Source organism: Nematolebias whitei, chromosome 22, assembly GCF_014905685.2.
Source record: "Nematolebias whitei isolate Nwh7 chromosome 22, NemWhi1, whole genome shotgun sequence".
NCBI classification, from domain to species: domain Eukaryota; kingdom Metazoa; phylum Chordata; class Actinopteri; order Cyprinodontiformes; family Rivulidae; genus Nematolebias; species Nematolebias whitei.
The window spans coordinates 13439898-13457818 of NC_056519.1; the positions used below are offsets into that span (position 1 = coordinate 13439898).

The window sequence follows — 17921 nt, forward strand, 5'->3', positions numbered from 1 at the left end:
TCTAACTCCTCTGGGCTAAATTCTGCCTCACACAGATTTTTAAATGATTCTTCAATTTGTGGAATCTTATTTTGTATTTTCTCAAAGAAACAATTAGAGTCTTCTAATGAGAAATGAGTGGAGTATAGATTAGAAAAAAAATTAAAGATTTCTCTTTCTATAATCTTACTGTCATTGCATTCCTCATCATTGATCAATAAAGTTGTTATAGAGTTCCTTTGTTGTCTACTTTTTTCCAAGCGGCTAAAGTACGCGGTATTCTTTTCTCCATCTTCTATCCATCTTGCTCTCGACCTGACATAAGCACCTTGAGCCTTTTGTAAATATAAAACATCTAATTTAGCTTGTAATTCCATTAATGCTGGACTATTTGGAACGGAAGAGCTACAAGTTTGATTAATTTCTTTGAACAAATCAAATTCGTACTGTTTTCCTTTCTTTCTGAGCTCTTTGCAAAAAGATATAGTATCCAATCTTATTTTATATTTCAAAAATTCCCATTTATTTATGTCATTTGTGATTGACTGATCAGCTTCCACATCCTTGAAAGTTTTTTTAATCCTAGTGCAATATTCCTCATTGTCTAATAAACTGTTGTTAAATTTCCAATAGCCTTTATTTCTCTTTGTTTTTGTACTAGGACCTAATATTAAGCTTATGAAGCAATGATCAGACAGCGGAGCTTTAGAGATCTCAGATGTTGTGCTGCATGATAAAAGGTCATCAGTTATTAACCAATAGTCCAGTCTAGATCTGCATTGCCCGTTAGGTTTTATCCACGAATATTCAGCAAGTCCTGGATTCAGTGTTCTCCACACATCAGCTAGGTTGTTATCTGTCATAAAACTATTTATCAAATTGTTGTATTGTTGTCTGCCTGTTCTTTGAGGCCACCTATCCAGCCATTCATTTGGAGTCATATTCCAGTCTCCCCCCAAAATGACATGGTCAGTGAGATATCGTGTTTTAAATTCCAGTATAACCTGAGATAACTCCTCCAGAAGAGCTCTGTTTAAACTGTCATTATTAAAACCATAAACATTAACTATTATGAGGACCAAGTGATCCATTTTGGTCACCACTGTTAACCAGTGACCCTGTGTGTCTCCTTTGTGTGTCAATATTTTCCCAGGGAAATTGTTAAAACAAATTGCAACCCCACCAGTTCGGTTTGTGCCGTGGCTGAATAAAATCTTGTCACCCCACTGACTAGCCCAAAAGGTTTCATCTGTGTTCGATGAATGAGTCTCTTGAAATAAAAAACAGTTCGATTTCTGTCCTTTCGAGAACAAAAATAATGCTTTCCTTTTAATATTGTCTTTTAAACCTCTAACATTGAGTGAACCAAAAGAAATCTCCTCATTTAACATAAAAACAACAACTACTAAAATAAGAAGAAAAAAGAAAGGGTCTAACCCCAAGAACTTTGAAAACAATTAACAAGAAATGATGCTCAGTAAGCGAGGTTGAACTGAAGAGCTGCATTTGCAAGTCTCTTTAATGTCCTGTTTCTCCATCTTATCTGGTATGCGTACCTTCCGTTCCAATTTGGCGTCCATCAATATATCCAAAAGGGCCACGAAAGTATGCCACCTTCCCAGCTTTTCTGGCTTCATCGATGAACGGCCACAGACGATTCCTCTCCTCCCAGTCCTCTTTGGGTAACATTTCAGCGAATTTGATGCCCTGTTCTTTGCAGTAGGTGGATTTTTTGGTCTTCCTCCAGATTTCTTCCTTCATTATTCTTCGAGTGAAAAGAACAATGACGTTTCTGTGTTTGCTTTCCATCTTCCTTCCCAGTCTGTGTACAACATCCACTGCCTCCTCCATCCTCGACTCAGATTCAGGAGCGATGTGCTTCAGAGTCTGTACAACTACAGCCCTGATATCTTCATCTTTCTCCTCCTTCAAGCCTTTTATACGAAGGCTCCATCTCATTCTGTATCTCTCCTGTTCTCTGAGCCTCGTTTTAAGGTCAGCATTCTCCTCTCGTAGTTGAACATTTTGCTTTTCCAGGTCTTTCACCTTTGCTTTACATTCTTTGACTTCGTTAGCATTAAACTCCACTGCTTTGGCTAGGCTAGCTAGCATACCACTGCTGCGAGTCACCTGTTGTTCAATATTGTCTACTTTCTCTCCAAGCGACATAATACTTTTCATTATATCTCTGAGAGAGACTTCATCCTCTCCTTCCTCTTCAACTGACCTGAGTCGTTTCTCCCCTGGTGACTTGTTGGGAGTTGAGGGTGCAGAGACGTCTCTTTCCCTTTTATTTTGAGCGGAGATTTCCATAGCGTAGCCGTGGTCTTTATTTGAAGCTGCTTCTTTCTTTTTTGAGTCAGCTTTAAGCTTGGTAGATTTATTAGTGTTCTGGGAAGCCATTTCAATCTCTTTGATGGAGAATTAGATTAAGTGATAGGTAAAATTTTGGTCTTGCTATGCGAGCTCCAAAAAAAAAACACTGCCACTCAACCCGCCATCTTGCTCCTCCCGAAAGTCTGCAATGTGCTGCAGAAGTTGGAGCACATTTTTCCAGACTCCCAAAACTCCCAAAGACTTTTCTTATTTTTAGCTCATTGCAAACCCTCCGCTGAGAGGAACCGACTGCTGATTTCCTGCTCCTCGTTATGTGGAAGGTCCAAGACAGCTTGACTCTTTACTCCCCCCCCCCCCCCCGCACCTCCGAGCTCTAAAGACCATTTGTGTTGCCACTCCAAAAAAAAAAAAAAAAGAATATCAGTGAGTGTCACATGCAGTTAAAAGCTTGGAACTCTGACTTTCCTGTTTTGAACAGAGAAAGCTCCCTGGATGGGAAGCAAAACGTCTTCAGCTTCAAAATATGGTTGTTTTATTTTATTCTTTTTCTTGGATTTGCCATGTCCCGGATGACTGAGAATCTACTCCAGCAGTTGTGTGGCCAACAACCTTCTGTATTTAAAGCTGGAGCAGATCATAGCAAAGGGAATATTTTTAAAAAAATTACCTTTTTTTTCTCCCTCAGTGGAGAAATTTGCATTGTTGCAGTAGAAAAGTGACAGATAACTCAATGAAAAATAAAAACTGGACAGTAAAATAAAAAGTTTACCGAATAATGCTACACAAATATACTTTTTAAATGCACTAAATAAAATTTACCAAAAGATAAATGCGAGTTAATACTTAATCGCTTCCATAATGTATGAAATAAATGGAAAAATACTCGGTACAATCGCCTTTTAGCCTTTTTGATGTATAAATTACCAACATGAAGACCAGTGTTGATTGAACTGAAAACACTTTCAAAGAACAGTTCTTCAAGCTTAGATCTTCATGGATCCAGTGACACGGCCTTAGCCCCCCCAGGAGTAATGGGATAGTCGGATGACATCAGTTTTTAGAAAGTATCCTTTAACCATCATCACTCTAATACAAACACTGCATTCCTTCGCCCCTCCCGGCCACCTGACAAAACATACTCTTTATTATCATTCAGGAATTTGCGCTGACATCCCCCTTGCTATGTCATCAGGATGAGCTCCCAGTAATGTAATTGGTCTTACAAAAACAAAATCGGAGACGTGATGGATGACACGGATTAGCTTTAATTCTCTTCTAACGGACAAGAAATCTCAGCACATAATTAACATCCACAGTGGTGAAAGTGGCCGAAGTCCTGCCTTTTGGCTAAAAAAATTAAAGTCCATTTGTTTCACCTCACAGAAAAAAAGTATTCAGCTTGAAATGGTAATAAAGATGTAAATCCATCACCAAACACGGGGCTAATTAGTCCCACGGCTGTACAGTTTTTACACACGTCATCGTCGTTCTTCAACAGATAATTTATTTAAAATGAATCCATTCATGACTTATTTTAAACAAGCACAACAACTAGTTATTGTTTTTAAAGCAGCTGTCACCAAGGTGCTGATTTTCTAATCTTATCCTTTCAGCTGCTGCATTTTTACCACGTGAACTCACCCATCATGTTGAAAAGGCTGTGCGGCGCAAACTGTCTCGGCATTTTCTGCAGCGCTTCTTTATAAACAGAGAGGGCCTCCTAAAAGCAGAAGAAAGTTAATTTAACAGTTTTTGCTTTGACTAATGAAAGCCTAGAGTAAATGTATTAAACTATATTGTGTTTAATACAAAGTGGCTGAACTCATCTTAAATAATCAATGACCATTTTATTGTAAAAGGTCATAAACAGAACTCTATTCTTGAAATAGTCTATTCTCGTTATATAAATGGTCACAAATTTAACAAATGGTTAAAAAAAAATCCTAATCCAGACACATTTACCTCCTGTTGGCCCTGCTCATGGAGCAGTTTTCCAAGGTTGTACAGGCAGCTGGTTACAGAGCTCTTGTGGGCGTGTGGATCCTTTAGGTTTTCATCAGGAATCTCAGCACATGTGAGGAAGGTGCGTTTTGCCTCCTCCATGTTGCCCTGGTTCATTAGGATTATTCCTGTGTTCAAGTAGGCCGCTGTGTGTCACAGTTAACAGAACAAAAGGCACAAATTAATAGAACCAACAACCGAAAAGGAAAAATAATCAAACACACTTTAGATGTTTGTGACTGATGGACCTGCTGTTAGTTGAATGTTTAGACCAGGGGTGCCCAGACTTTTTCAGCATGTAAGCTCCTTTTTTAAAATGACCAAGTCAAAGTGATCCATCTACCTACTATAATTCAATTCAGTTTTTTTTAAATAGCGCAAAGTCACAGCAGAAGTCTTCTTAGGGCTATAAGGCCCCGTTTACACAAGAACAACCTCTGGAAACGTTAGGGTTTTTTCAATGTTTATTGGGGGTAAAAAACAAAAAATGAGCAAGTTTACACAAAAACACTGTAGTTTCCGTGCAAGTCGGGTTGCCAGATACGAAATTATGAACTATAGTACGAAATTATGAACTCTAGTACTGTCTCTTAAAAATGATAGTATTTTGACCTAAATTGTCATATGTGCTGAGTAAAGATATTCTAAGATGTTGTGTGTGTTGAACATGTGCACAGAAAAGGAGGGGTAAATAAGACACTTTAAATTTATCTGGCAACCCTCACGCATGCAGCATTATCAATTATGTACAAACTGATGAATACATTAACATCTCTTTGGACTCTGGATTATTTTAGTTTTGCTCCTACATGCTGAAAAAGGGTGAGTAGCACAAAAAACACTCTGCTCTCTGTCATTTATAATAACTATTGTTAGTGCAGAAAAACTTTTGACTGCAGCCGCCTGTAGTGCACATGTGTGACTTCACTTGTGGAGCATTTCACGCATCTGTGTGTGTGTGGGGGGGGGGTGTTCCCCCGAAAATCTTTTCTCCGAGACCTGGATTCAGAAAACTTAGGTTTCAGAGAGAATGAGGACTGTTGTCTGTAAATGAACGGCTGTTCACGTCGTGTAAACGGGGCCTCAGACCGGCTGCCCTGTATGTCAATCAAGTGACAAATTTCATGGTTTCAGGCTGACATCTATTTTTAATGCCAAGCAATATGCCCATAATACCTTTGCGATCAACCGGTAGATCGCAATCAACTTATTGGGCACCCCTGGTTTAGACTGTTAAGACGTATGAACAGATCAAATCATGACTAAATTGTCTGTTTCTCTGTGGAGTATTTTATGAGGACAGTAAATGCGAACATCAAACTCTAACTGCTAAAAACCTAAAAAGATTGAGGGAAATGGAGGATGTGGATTATCTACAAAGATGTGCAGTAACATGATTAAATGGAGGAAAGAAATCAAGGTCAAAAGACGGATGGAATAAATCTGAAATGAGGAGGAACAGAAAAAAATTGAGCTTAAGCCTAAAGATTTAAAGGAGTTTCATCATCACAGAAAAAGCAGTGGGAGCTTTGTCCTCTTTCACAAAGTCATCCTTAGCAGTAAAACACGGACCCTTATCTCACACGCAAGCACTCAAGTGTGAGATTGAATGTTGTCATTTTTCTGAATAATGGGTCCTCGAGCTAACCATGCAGTCATAAAACATTCTTTACTATTAAAAGTGAGCATGCAGGCAATGCAAGAAAACATTAGTTTGCATCTAATTAACCCAAACAAAGGCCCAGCCAAAACAGAATAATCACTGAGATTCTACTTTTTGCTGATACTGCCTCCCATGAATCTTTGTAAACTATCTTATTGTGTATTATTAGCAAAATAAGACTCTACTTACACGCCAGAGTAGGCCGGCTACCAATGGCTAGCTTGTAATAATGCAGCGCTTCAGCAAAACGTTCATTCTCCTGCAGCAGCAAACCTCTGATGGATAGGAGAAAATTGTTGTGTCACTGCAAACCATTTCTATACGACTACGGAGCCGAGGTAAACAAATTGGTATTTAAATGATCATGGGTGAAATCGAAGAAGTAAAAACACTGCAAATGCTGTGGCAGCATAAGTGTTCCTTACTCCATTTAGTAATGCTTAAACCCAGAGTATCTAAACATCCATCATACTCAAATAGCTCCTCTGTCTTTAAGAGTGACATGCTCCAATTGGTTTTCCGTTCTTTTTGAAGCTTTGCCAGTTTCTCTATGCCTATTTAAGAGGAGAAGTGGGGAGGGGTAAGAAAATAGATCTGTTACTGGGTTTTGGCACCTTTGACACCTGCTGTTGCAGGATTCGAAATCAACCCTGCTAACATGACTAATCAAATCAGTCGCACGAGGTACAAAGAGCCCCACGGGATGCTGAAAGTTATTTTCTTTCCATCACACTTTTGCTCCACTTGAAATCCCGCTGCATTAGATCCGTTTGTTTGTATTCCAATCCGCTGCTGTGTGTTCTTTGCTCTGTATTTTTCTGTCAGTATTTCTTGGTCGGCTGCTGCTGTTTCGTGTGATGAATGAGGGGGATCAGGCTCCGTTCGTGTCAAGACTGCGCAAGTGAGGGAGGTGGAATAAGTGCCTCAAACACTCACAGGTTATAAAGCATGTCAGCCATGTTCCCTCTGTAGTGTAGAGCGTTCCGGTAAGCCTTCTCCGCCTCTGCCATCTTGCCGTGGTTCTTCAGAACATTCCCTAGGTTTCCCCAGGCTACAGGAGACATATGCCAGTCAAAAGTTACAAAATGGAAACCATACCATACCACTTCATTTATAGAGCACTTAAAACAGCGACAAGGCCAACCAAAGTGCTGTAACCAACACAAGAACAAAATATTCACAAGTGCTTTACTGTTGGTCAAAGCTCTACACGATTATAGAGGCCTAATATTGGGTCCTGATGTAAACTAATGTCATTCAGGTCTCTCTTGTAAATGAGTCCCCGAGGCTCAATGGGACTAACCAGTATAAATAAAGGTTGAATGAATTCTCACCTTTGGCCGGGTTTACATTGATCCCAGACTTGTAGAGATTTTCCTCATTGCTCCAGTCTTTGTTTCTCTGAACAGTTCTGAGGCCGTTAAGCAGCACTAGTCCACTGCAAAGACCCAACATTAGGACCTTGGAGCCTCGAGTCCTCAGTCTGACGTACAAGGTTCTTGCACCGGCTGCAACCAGTATACAAAAGCCTATGCTGGGAATATAAAGTACCCTCTCAGCAATTACAAAACCCACATGAAAAAATAAGTTTGTGGCTGGAAGGAAAGGCAATGCCAAGATGCCCAATGAAAACACTACTAGGTTTTCTGTAGGGGGCAGTGATGTCCGTGGGGAACAGTGGTGGGGTGAGGCAGATCCATTCAGGGTGGTTTTTAACAACCCCAGATCTGTATTTTGGTTTGGGTAGGGTACATGATAAACATTCCCATTAGTAATAGATTTCCCATTTGTCACATGGGCCTTTCCATTGATCTCTTTTGCTGTGAAAGTGGGACCTCGAAGGCCAAACAAAGTCAAAACAATAAAACCGCTATAAAATGCAACTGTGTGAAGGTTCCTCAGGTCCATTAAAGACCTGACTAGGGGTACGGCATCCATGGACCAATCGAAACTCAGCTTATCTGGGCAGAGCAGGAGCCAAGCATTGGCAGCAGGCAAATGGAAGAATGTTAGAGTTCGAGTGAGAAAATGTGACGAGTCCGCTGCAGGGTTGTCAGAGTTGGAGAAGTTGGGAGGCTTATTTCCCATCCAGTAGACACGAGCTGACAGCAGAATCACTCCCCATGAAGCCAGTGTGCAGAGACTCTGCAAAACACCGAGATTCTTTTTCTAGACAAGAGAAAAAAAAATACAAAAGCGAAACAGATTAATCAACACTTAGATCAACATTTTGTCTGTGCAGCTAGGCCTGTCACGATAACATATTTTACTGGGTGATTAATTGTCTCAAAAATTATTGCGATAAACGATAACATTGTTTGAAATTTGACAATAATTAGTATTTATTGTCAAATTTAAGAAGAAATGTTCATTTGTTTTGCATGTAGTAACTTTTTTGACCACCAGATGGCAGTATAAGACTGTTTAAACCAAAGGATGGATAGTGAGGGAGCGAGCAGTGTGTCTCTTTAAGAAAAATGGGAGGTTTGGTTTTCAAAGTGGTGGACGCTCTGTGTGGTTTGAGCTCTTTAGCATAGCATTTGTCAAACAAGACTCTTAATTAAAAAAGCAGTAAACAAGTTCTCAGCTTCTTTTTGCAGAGAAAAGCATCTTTTTACACGAAGGCACGGGTTTCAACCGTGAATTTTGGAGCTTCGACAAGACGGAGGTTTTTTCCAAAGGTCGGCCTGTTAGCTTAGCTTCTCAGCTTAGCTGCTTTTAACGATCCAAAAACGCGATTTTGGATGGTTAAAATGGATTTTAAAGAGAAAGGGAGGGGTCAGGGAAGAGCACCGAGGTTGAGCTTTTTGTCATCCAGTGTCTTCAGTAGAAAGAGAGAGCCGAATAAACGATAAAGCTGATAAATGAAAACGAGGTCGACGATTTTCATTTATCATGCGATTAATTGATTTATTGTTTATAGTGACAAGCCTATGTGCAGCTAAAATAATTTCACCCAGACACTTATTGCTGATTTATTTTAATTTTTTCCAAAGATTAAGTTATAGGTCCAGCAATCACACTACTTAAACTGCTAATAAGCACTCTTGGATACTTGTGGACTGTAATGATGGTTGCTTTTGGTAAGCAGCATTATCAGTCATTATATAATGGCATAATCATTTCAAATTGAATTTGTGTGTATTCAGTGTGGCGAAAGCGGAGGTTCATGTTCGGTTTGCCAATGAATTCTTCTGTGTCAGGGAGAGTTATGCTTTTAAGGATAATCCAATATTCCCAAAACAAAAAGGAGAAAGAAATCATAACATTTGAATAACTTTCCACATATTAGAAATTGACACTCCCCTCATTTGTGACCTAGTTGTGGTCACAACTGAGGGGAGTGAAGCTTGAGCAGCTTTTCTGTAGTCGTTCCTGTTTGCCTGTTAGAACTCCACTAAATATGACTGGTAATCAGCTTAAAAACTTGCTGTGCTGGTATGTAGAAGCAGTTTACATTAAAGCCTCAAAGAGCATTATTTGCATAATTGCAATATAGTCCTTTGTCTTTCAGTTTATACACTCGAACATTGGAACTGAAAGTAAATGATCCATTTACAAACATCCAAGTTTGAAGTGGCGTAGGCTGTGTCAACTGTAGTATTAATACATCACTTGGTGGGTGATTCCAGATCTGGTAAAAGACATGCATGTGTGGCAGTAAGGAGAATGAAAAGAGCAAACACACCAGTTGAGTTTGGTTTTGGTTTGTTTATTCTAGTATGAAAATCTGTTGCCATACTGACTTTAATATAACTGGTAGTAATGGATAATCATCTCCAAAATACTAAAGTAGCAACTGTTCAATTCAATTGTCTTTTACAGTGCACATTTCTGCCGGTAAGTAAGATTATGGTAGAAAATACGTTCTCCCCTGGTAACACTTTACAATAAGGTACACAAAATTTGATGAACTACTAAGGAACGCCTCAGGAATGAATCAGGAATAAATCAGGAGCTAACGGGTAGTTAACCAGTACGTACTGGGGAACACACAGCCAAGCCTTGTTAGGGGACTACTGGTTAGTTACCTTGTAAATGAAGAGGAACTAATCAAAAACGAATGGGTAGTTACCAAGGAAACCAAAGAGGAACGAATCAGGAGATAATGGGTAGTTGGCCAGTGTTTACTGGGGAACACACAGCCAAGCCTTATAGGACTACTGGTTTGTTACCATAGGAACAAAGCAGTAGGTAATGGTCAGGTAACAATTAAGTAATGATTGGTCCCTCAGTAAGTACTTGGTATGGTGCTTCACTACATCAGTGAACAAAAAATAGCCAGGCAATGATTTGGTACTCCATAAGTGATAGTCAGACATAGTTAAGATGACATCAGTACAAGATTATGAAACTGATAATTTCTTTCATCAGTAGGTTTACAAAAGCAAAAATCCAATAAAATCAGTAATCAATAGAAAACAGGTTTTTGACAATTATGAGCTGTGACCTCACTGGTGCAGGATTTATTCAGAACCCACACAGAGAATTTCTCCTCTGTTTCTGTGGTAACAAACCAGTAGTCCCCTAATAAGGCTTGGCTGTGTGTTCACCAGTAAGTACTGGTTAACTATCCATTAGCTCCTGGTTCATTCCTGAGGCATTCCCCAGTAGTTAATCGAATTGTGTGTACCTTTTTATTGTGAAGTGTTACCCCATAACTAGGTTCAGGGTAAGTGGTCTACCTTTGACTCGGTCTATCTGCTGGTGAATTTTAAACTTTTTTTTAATCTCAAGTTTGTTGATAAGAAACAAAGTGTTGTTTGAAAAAAGTTAGCTGTATAGGCAGGGAATGCACATTAGTTCCAGAAAATTGTTTCTCCGTAAGATTAAAAAAAAAGGTCCAGGGGTTTAAAGAAAAGGACAATGCAATACAGTGGATAACGACTTTGATGTAAAAAAAAAAAAAAAAAAGCATATAAATGATAAGAGTCTGTTGTACACAAAGAAAGCAAACGTTTATTGATGGATGAGCCCATATTGCCAGTTAAGAAGGGAAACTGTCTGCAAAATCCAATTCTGCTTGGTCCTGGAAGATAAGCAAATTCCAGCCAGAGAGTCATTTGTGGTATTTAGGTAAATGAGCTTCATTCTGCTCCTCGCTCTCTTGTCAATTTCCAAATCGTTCCTTAATTGATTTAGGAATCAATGACATCCAACTCGAGCTGCAGCGCAAGTCTGCTTTTTCAGTGATCTATAGCTTCAAATTTCCAAACTCGGCAATAACAAACTGCACTTTTATAGCCAACTTTAAGCAAGATTTCTCATGTGGTTGTTTTAGAAGCAACAAGTTGGTTAAATATACATTTATTGCTGAATTCTGGTGTACCTTTGCCTCTTCCGTTAGTCTTTTCTAATTATATAAGGCTTTTAAATAAACCTCCACCTTTTAGTTTTTGAATAATTTCCTTAATCACGCTGATCCTTTGTTTTTTTTTTTTTTTTTTCAGAGGCATCAATAACACTGGTCAAAAGTAATAAAATATCAAATAGGAACTTTGTTTTTAATTACTTTCAGACTTGTGGAAATTCCAGGGAGCTGGCTCTATATCGTACCAATTTAAACTTTTAAGCCTATATGTCTGCTCAAAGTTATTTAATTAAAATGCCCTTCGCATTAAATGGTGCTGTGCAAGTTCAGAATATGTTTTGGTGACTTGCTCTTAAATGAAAAGTCCTGATCTTTCCCTTCACTTATAATTACCCTTTGTAAATAAATATGTAGTGTTGGGTCAAACCTTTATTTGTCTGATAGTGCTTGTCATTACCATCGTTTTAATTAATTAATCCCAGAGGTCCGGGGTCTGTTCGACACTGTAGCCTGGAGAACATGTCAGAAAAAACAGCTGCCTTCAAACATGAGTTGTTTAAAATGAAGCAGTCCAGCAGGGAAGCAATCTTCTGAACTTTTCTTGTTGAAGTCACACCTAATTTAAACTGTTCATAACTTTCATTTTAAGAAAAAAAAAAAAAAACAGGTTAAAATTAATCATTTTAGAAGGTTTACTCAAAATCTTGTCATTCTGTCTGTAATGAGAAAACTTTCTGTTTAATTTTGTTGTAGAGCTGCACATGCAAAAACAATTAATTGGCTTTATAAAAGTGGGTTATCACGGCACACGTTCAGTATTTGGAGCAGCTTCAGTGACGCGCCTAATTGTGACGAAAGACCAAGTGAGGCATGCGTCCAGCTCTCTTTTGCCCAGTGCACTAATGTGTTTTGGATTGTGCTGACTTGGCTCAAGTCTTCCAAGTCATCAGACATTAGCATGGCTAGCAGTTAAAAAGATGGAGCTGATGGAGTAACCCAATTACGCTGTAGTTCTCTTCATTAAAGCCGTGCTACTGCTGGTAGGGACCCTTTTTAATGAGAAGGATCATAGGTTGAACCTTTTGCACGCTATTCACCGCAAATCGCTGATCAAACAACGTTCTAAGCAACTTCCTTTTTTAAGTGACGGAACAAACCACCATCATCTGCAGGACCAGCAGCTAAATAAAGAGCATGCAGCAGAACTTGCAACTGAGAACATCATTTCACAGCTGAATCCTTCTGCTTCAGGATAATCGGTCCAACGTTCATCAAGCCGTCAGCTGGTTAAACTGAACGTAATCTTTGTGTCTGCAGAGCTCATTGAGACAAATGAAGAGTTCACTTGCAAACTGTCAAGACCAGCGTCACATTCCTCCGTTGGCAACATGCCTCAGCTAAAATATTCAGTCGTCTTGTGTTTGTGCTCCAGGTGCACATGACTGCAGTAAGAGACTGATGAGGCGTGGAAGGAGAGGGATAAGGACGAGTGAGGAAATGTCTTGTATTTCTTTGAGAGCGCATCTGATTTGTCACCTTCGATTAAGAGCTTTATAACCACAATTCATCTGATAAGTTCAAAACTGACGTTTGTTTTTCTGTATCCTAACGCATGTTTAACAGAACAGTTAAGAGTTTGTGGCTTTTCTAGTACTAACAAAGCCTGTACTGATTTCATGGGTGCTGTCTAATGCCTGGAGCGTTATTCATAAAGAAGTTTGTATTTTCTTGCTACTGACAGACCAAAAGTGTTGATGAACAAGGACATTAGGGGTGTATTATCTTGGTAAATGAGACGCATTTTGTTTTCCTAACATACCGCAGCGTTAGCGCCACACCTTCCTTCATCTCCATCTATCACTTTCTAATGTCCTCTCCTATTTGTCTCGTCTTATTTGAAATCTCACCTCAATCTGATTAGGGAGTTAATAGAATGAGAAATGGAGGTAGTGGCGGGAGCACATCTGTCCCCTCGGCTCCACATCGGAACATTTGCATTTTGTGTGGTGGTAAATGGATGCTATGTCTATGATTGTTTGTTTTAGGAAGAACTTTTAAAAGGCAAATTGATTACAATGATTTTACATTGACTTGACTATAGATCTTTGCTGTTTCTCCACCTATAAACCAATTCCATCAAACTAATTGTGTCTCAGTGTAGGATACAAAACGGGTGTATCGAAGCCTTCCATTCCCAGTGTGCTCTAAGGGCATCAAGGGTGAAATAGGCTCAGAATAGATAAAGGAAAGGAAGTGAGAGCATAGTTTCCCTCTCCCTTGTTCAGTCTTTGTTTCAATACCCCTGTCCCTTTTGTTTTCCCATGCATCCAGAGACGTCTGGCTTAAAATCAAGGAAACGACTGCCCTCATGGCTGGCCCCAGCATGTAACGAGCTCCCTGCCAAGATAATAAGGACCGAGACTAGTAGAGAAGGCCACCGCCAAATCAATAAAGGAGCCAGATGTGCCCACAGTGGCGAGAGGAACAGGAGAGGCTTGGCATCAAGGCCTGATGAGTTGGCAATAGGGACTGACCAGTGTTTCTGCCTCTGGGCAAGACAATGACCTTTCTAATTCCACTTACTGATAAATATACAAACAGTACATTTTATTTTAGTGTCTGTCAAGCAATTTAAAGGTTTATAAAACTAAACATTAGACCTCAATCTTCTAATTTATGAAGTGACAAAATAAATACTGGCTCTACAAGAGGCCTTACTGGTAAATGATATTCAGTCACTATTTGTATTGAAATTACCAAATCTGACAACTAGATACCACTAGATTCTATGTACACAGACCCATCCATCCATCATCTTTTACCCGCTTCTTCCTTTTTAGGTCACGGGGGTCACAGGTGCCCATGTCCAGCAGTCGCTGTGCGAGACACCCCGAACAGGCAGTCCATCACAGGGACACATGGAGACAAACGAGACAACCATTCACTTTCTCACACCTAGGGACAATTTAGAGTTACCGATCAGCCTAACATGCATGTTTTTGGTCTGTGGGAGGAAACCGGAGTACCAGGAGAAAACCCACGCATGCACGGAGAGAACATGTAAACTCCACCCAGAGTGGCCCCCTGGCCGGGATTCTGTTCGGCAACCTTCTTGCTGAGAGGTGGCAGCTCTACCAACTGCGCCACCCCGATGCCCTATGTACAAACCATTTAAAAGTAAATAAACTCAAAAATCAAAAGGTTTACAAAAGTTTTATTCCATTTCCTTTGCTGCGTTGCTACTTATAGTTTAGCAGCAGCTGCTAAACTTTGACAGTAAGAGTGGAAAGACAGGTGTGATATATCTGCTACGGTAACATCTGCCAAACACACAGGAGTCCTTCTGCCTTTGATTTCTGATCTCTCTGGGCCATTGAGTGCAAACACTTTAGTTGTGGGTTATTGTTCTGCCAAACAAATACTGGAGCCTCACAGGTCCAGCAAGGTCACACGAAGAAGCGTTTAAGGATGTTTGTGATGGGCTGCAAAAGGTTACACAGCAAGGAAAGGTATTTATAGATGTTTCCACAAAAAGAAACACTAAAATATACTCTTGCACACTCTGAGCCAGACTGTCCTTGCTCAGTAAACCCAAGGGGACTTTTTATTCACACTTATGAGGGCCATCATGTTGGTTGTAGAGATGTTCCTCTGATCAAACGAGGAGCCCCTGAATGACGAGGCTTTCCAATCAAACACAAACTCCTATAATCAGATGAGTCAAGGTTGTCCTCCACAAATGGATTGGGTTTGGAAGGGGAGCGGAAACCCTGCAGAGGAAGCACATGCTAGGTGTGTGTGGGTGTGTGTGTATTTTTAGACGGCTTACCTGACAAATGAGCCAAATAATTTACCTCAGAAGCATGCACGTTTGTCTGTGCATACCTTTCGTCACCTTTAAGAGCGCTTGAGACCCGAGCCAAGAATAACTTTTCTGCTAGAGCTGTTTCCATGAATGCGCACACACACGCACTTACGTACACACACACACACATGCACTGAGGCTTAGATCTTAATTTAGATTCCCATGCCTGAATTTGCATCTGTTTACTGCTATGGTAGTTGGTGGCAGCGCCACAAGGAAGTGGAGACTTCCCTCTCACATACATTTTCTTCCTGTTTAGCCGACTTGAATAAGAAGCACTTACTTTACATCCACGCAGCAAATAGCTCTCCTAATTACTTCTCCTGATAAAAACAAACACACAATTTACAAGCAGAGTATTCATTTACCTTTCCTAAGAGGAACAGTGCCTGTTGAAACCGAAGTCTTTGGAACACAAAGAGGTCATACACAGCTGACACAGCCAGTACGGTCACCCCCTGCTCCTTCCACAACATGCTGGCAGCTGCACACCACAGGCTGCCCAGCATCCAGCCCCAGCATCTGGTAGCTGAGCTGCCACCCCATCGCCTGCTCCAAACGGCTCCATGTGGGTCACTTCGAAGCTGGCAGTGTCTCTGGTAGCAGAGGAGAGAGAGCAAGAAAAACAAAGCGGCGCCGACGTCCGCTCTCCCGACCACACCGGCTACTGCTTCAGTGTGCACCGGGTGGGAGGCGAAAAGCAAACCGGCCAAAAGGCTCCACAGCCCCGCACCGAGCAAAGAGCGACTGAGCGTCGTGACAAAAGCCGTAACCAGGCCGTGCAGCACAACGTTCAGCAGGTGGTAGCCCCAGGGGTGCAGGCCATGCACGGTGTAGTTGAGACGGAAGGAGAGGGTGCAGAGAGGGCGGAAAGATTTGTGGCTGCCGCTGTGGGTGAGCAGGGTGCCCCAGAAGTCATCGTACAGGATGTTGGTCCACGGAGTATCCGGGAGGAGATCCTGGTTTGTCTTGATGGCTCGACTGAAAATAAACCAAAAAACAAAGAAATTCAAAATTCTTTGATCACTTCATACACATTTTTTTTTTGTTCTGAACAGTTATCTGCACATTTTGCATTCTACCATAATATAATGTCCATAACACCAAAATTACCACAACACAATTTTGTTCCACCTCGTGTGATGCCAATGACAATAAAGAAACTTGGACTTAATAATATATTAATATAAATCAGCTGCAACATTTTGTAATTGGCCACAAAGATGTAAGTGCACTGGCCCAGCGTGTACACGTCGTTGATACCTGCACACACACGGACAGGTGGTTTCACACCCCAGGGCTGTGGGGATGTTTACATAATTAACGAATCATTAGCAATCATTTGTGTACACTCGATAACTACAACAAATGCCGCTCACCGGGGGGGGGGGGGGGGGTGTTAGGAGTGATGAATGGGTTGCCCATGAGCCCTTAGGGGGAATTCTTCACTGAACATAGGTTTTTAAAGCTGATTTGGGAAGGAATTTAAAGACAGAACCAAGAAAGTTGGCTTGTCGCAACTGATGACAAAGACGACGCATATCTGAAATTTGAAGGAATTTTTTTATTGTGTGCAATCTACAAGATTCGTTCCAAGTCAAAGGAGAGGGTGTTTTATTACAAGGATTTGCATGAGCGGGGTCTTTATAAATCATGTTATATGTATTATTGTTTGCTATGTACTGCCTGCACCTATGTGCATTTAACTTTGCATTAAAACCTTAATTAATGGGCAGAAGTTTGCCAGATTGTATAACAATAATGGGTTTGGAGTCACCAGGAAGTTGTCCCTCACACCAAACCTTACAGAGCGGCTTGCCATCAACCCTTATCCAGCCCTCAGATCAGGACACCAGGACCTCACTATTCAGGACGAAGGCAGTCGGTGACATTTGGTGGCAGAGTTGATTGATAGCCAAGCCCAGATTAGAGCTCGAATCAGGTGGTGGGGTGACCCACATTAAAAACGGTGATTCATTGTTAAACACAGGACAGAGGCAACTTACCCAGGCGATGGGAGGACCCAAGGACTGGACATGAGCCCCAAGGATAGAGAACGACAAGAGAATAGACGTACGACTATTCTCATTGTCCAGAACATGACCGTTAAGTCAGACACTGCTGTCATTTGTTTTAAACTACTTTTTCCACAACCTGCATTTTGAATTGTTAAATTGTGACAGTTTGTGAGTCAACTTTTACCCATAGTCTGTACTTATTGTAACGCAGAGGTAATGGTGAATGTGGTGGATGAGTGATGCCTGTTTTTAAGTATAATAGGCTACTGCTGAGCATGAGACGACTATTTTGTTGATTTCAGTGCGAAATTAATGTACATGCTTTTAACAGGAACAACTTAAGGTGATAAACTTACAAAGGATGTTTAGTCGTTTAAAGTCTCAGGTAGACATAGGTCGCACAATATGCTGTAAGCCCTAACGTCTCAGATTTGCAGGAGTTATTTCTCATCTTAGTAGTTTCACCCTACGCTGGATGTCTCTGCCTAATGGGAAACTTCAGGCGAGTCTCCTCCACCCGTGGGACTCTCTGCTAAGTCCTGTAGCTCAGCCTAGGCCTGTCACGATAAACAATAAATCAATTAATCGCATGATGAAGGAAAATTATTGACCTTATTTTCATTTACCGGCTTTATCGTTTCTTTGTATCTCTCGTTCTACTGAAGACGCTGGATGACAAAAGGCTCAACTCCGGTGCTCTTCACTGACCCCTCCCTTTCTCTTTTCCCTTTAAAATCTGTTTTAACC

General features: G+C 40.7%; 1 protein-coding gene across 1 annotated transcript in view; it reads right to left on the reverse strand.

Annotated features, from left to right (window-relative positions):
• LOC119428489 (protein O-mannosyl-transferase TMTC2) overlaps positions 1 to 17194 on the reverse strand; it is a 33844-nt gene extending 16650 nt beyond the window's left edge. Inside the window, exons 1-7 of the mRNA XM_037696171.1 lie at positions 17163 to 17194; positions 15525 to 16137; positions 7315 to 8149; positions 6917 to 7031; positions 6170 to 6255; positions 4279 to 4463; positions 3958 to 4036 (exon numbers count right to left, since the gene is read on the reverse strand). Coding sequence (XP_037552099.1) covers positions 3958 to 4036; positions 4279 to 4463; positions 6170 to 6255; positions 6917 to 7031; positions 7315 to 8149; positions 15525 to 16137; positions 17163 to 17194 — 1945 coding nt within the window. The remainder of the gene's footprint in view (positions 1 to 3957; positions 4037 to 4278; positions 4464 to 6169; positions 6256 to 6916; positions 7032 to 7314; positions 8150 to 15524; positions 16138 to 17162) is intronic.
• Positions 17195 to 17921: the final 727 nt, after the last annotated feature.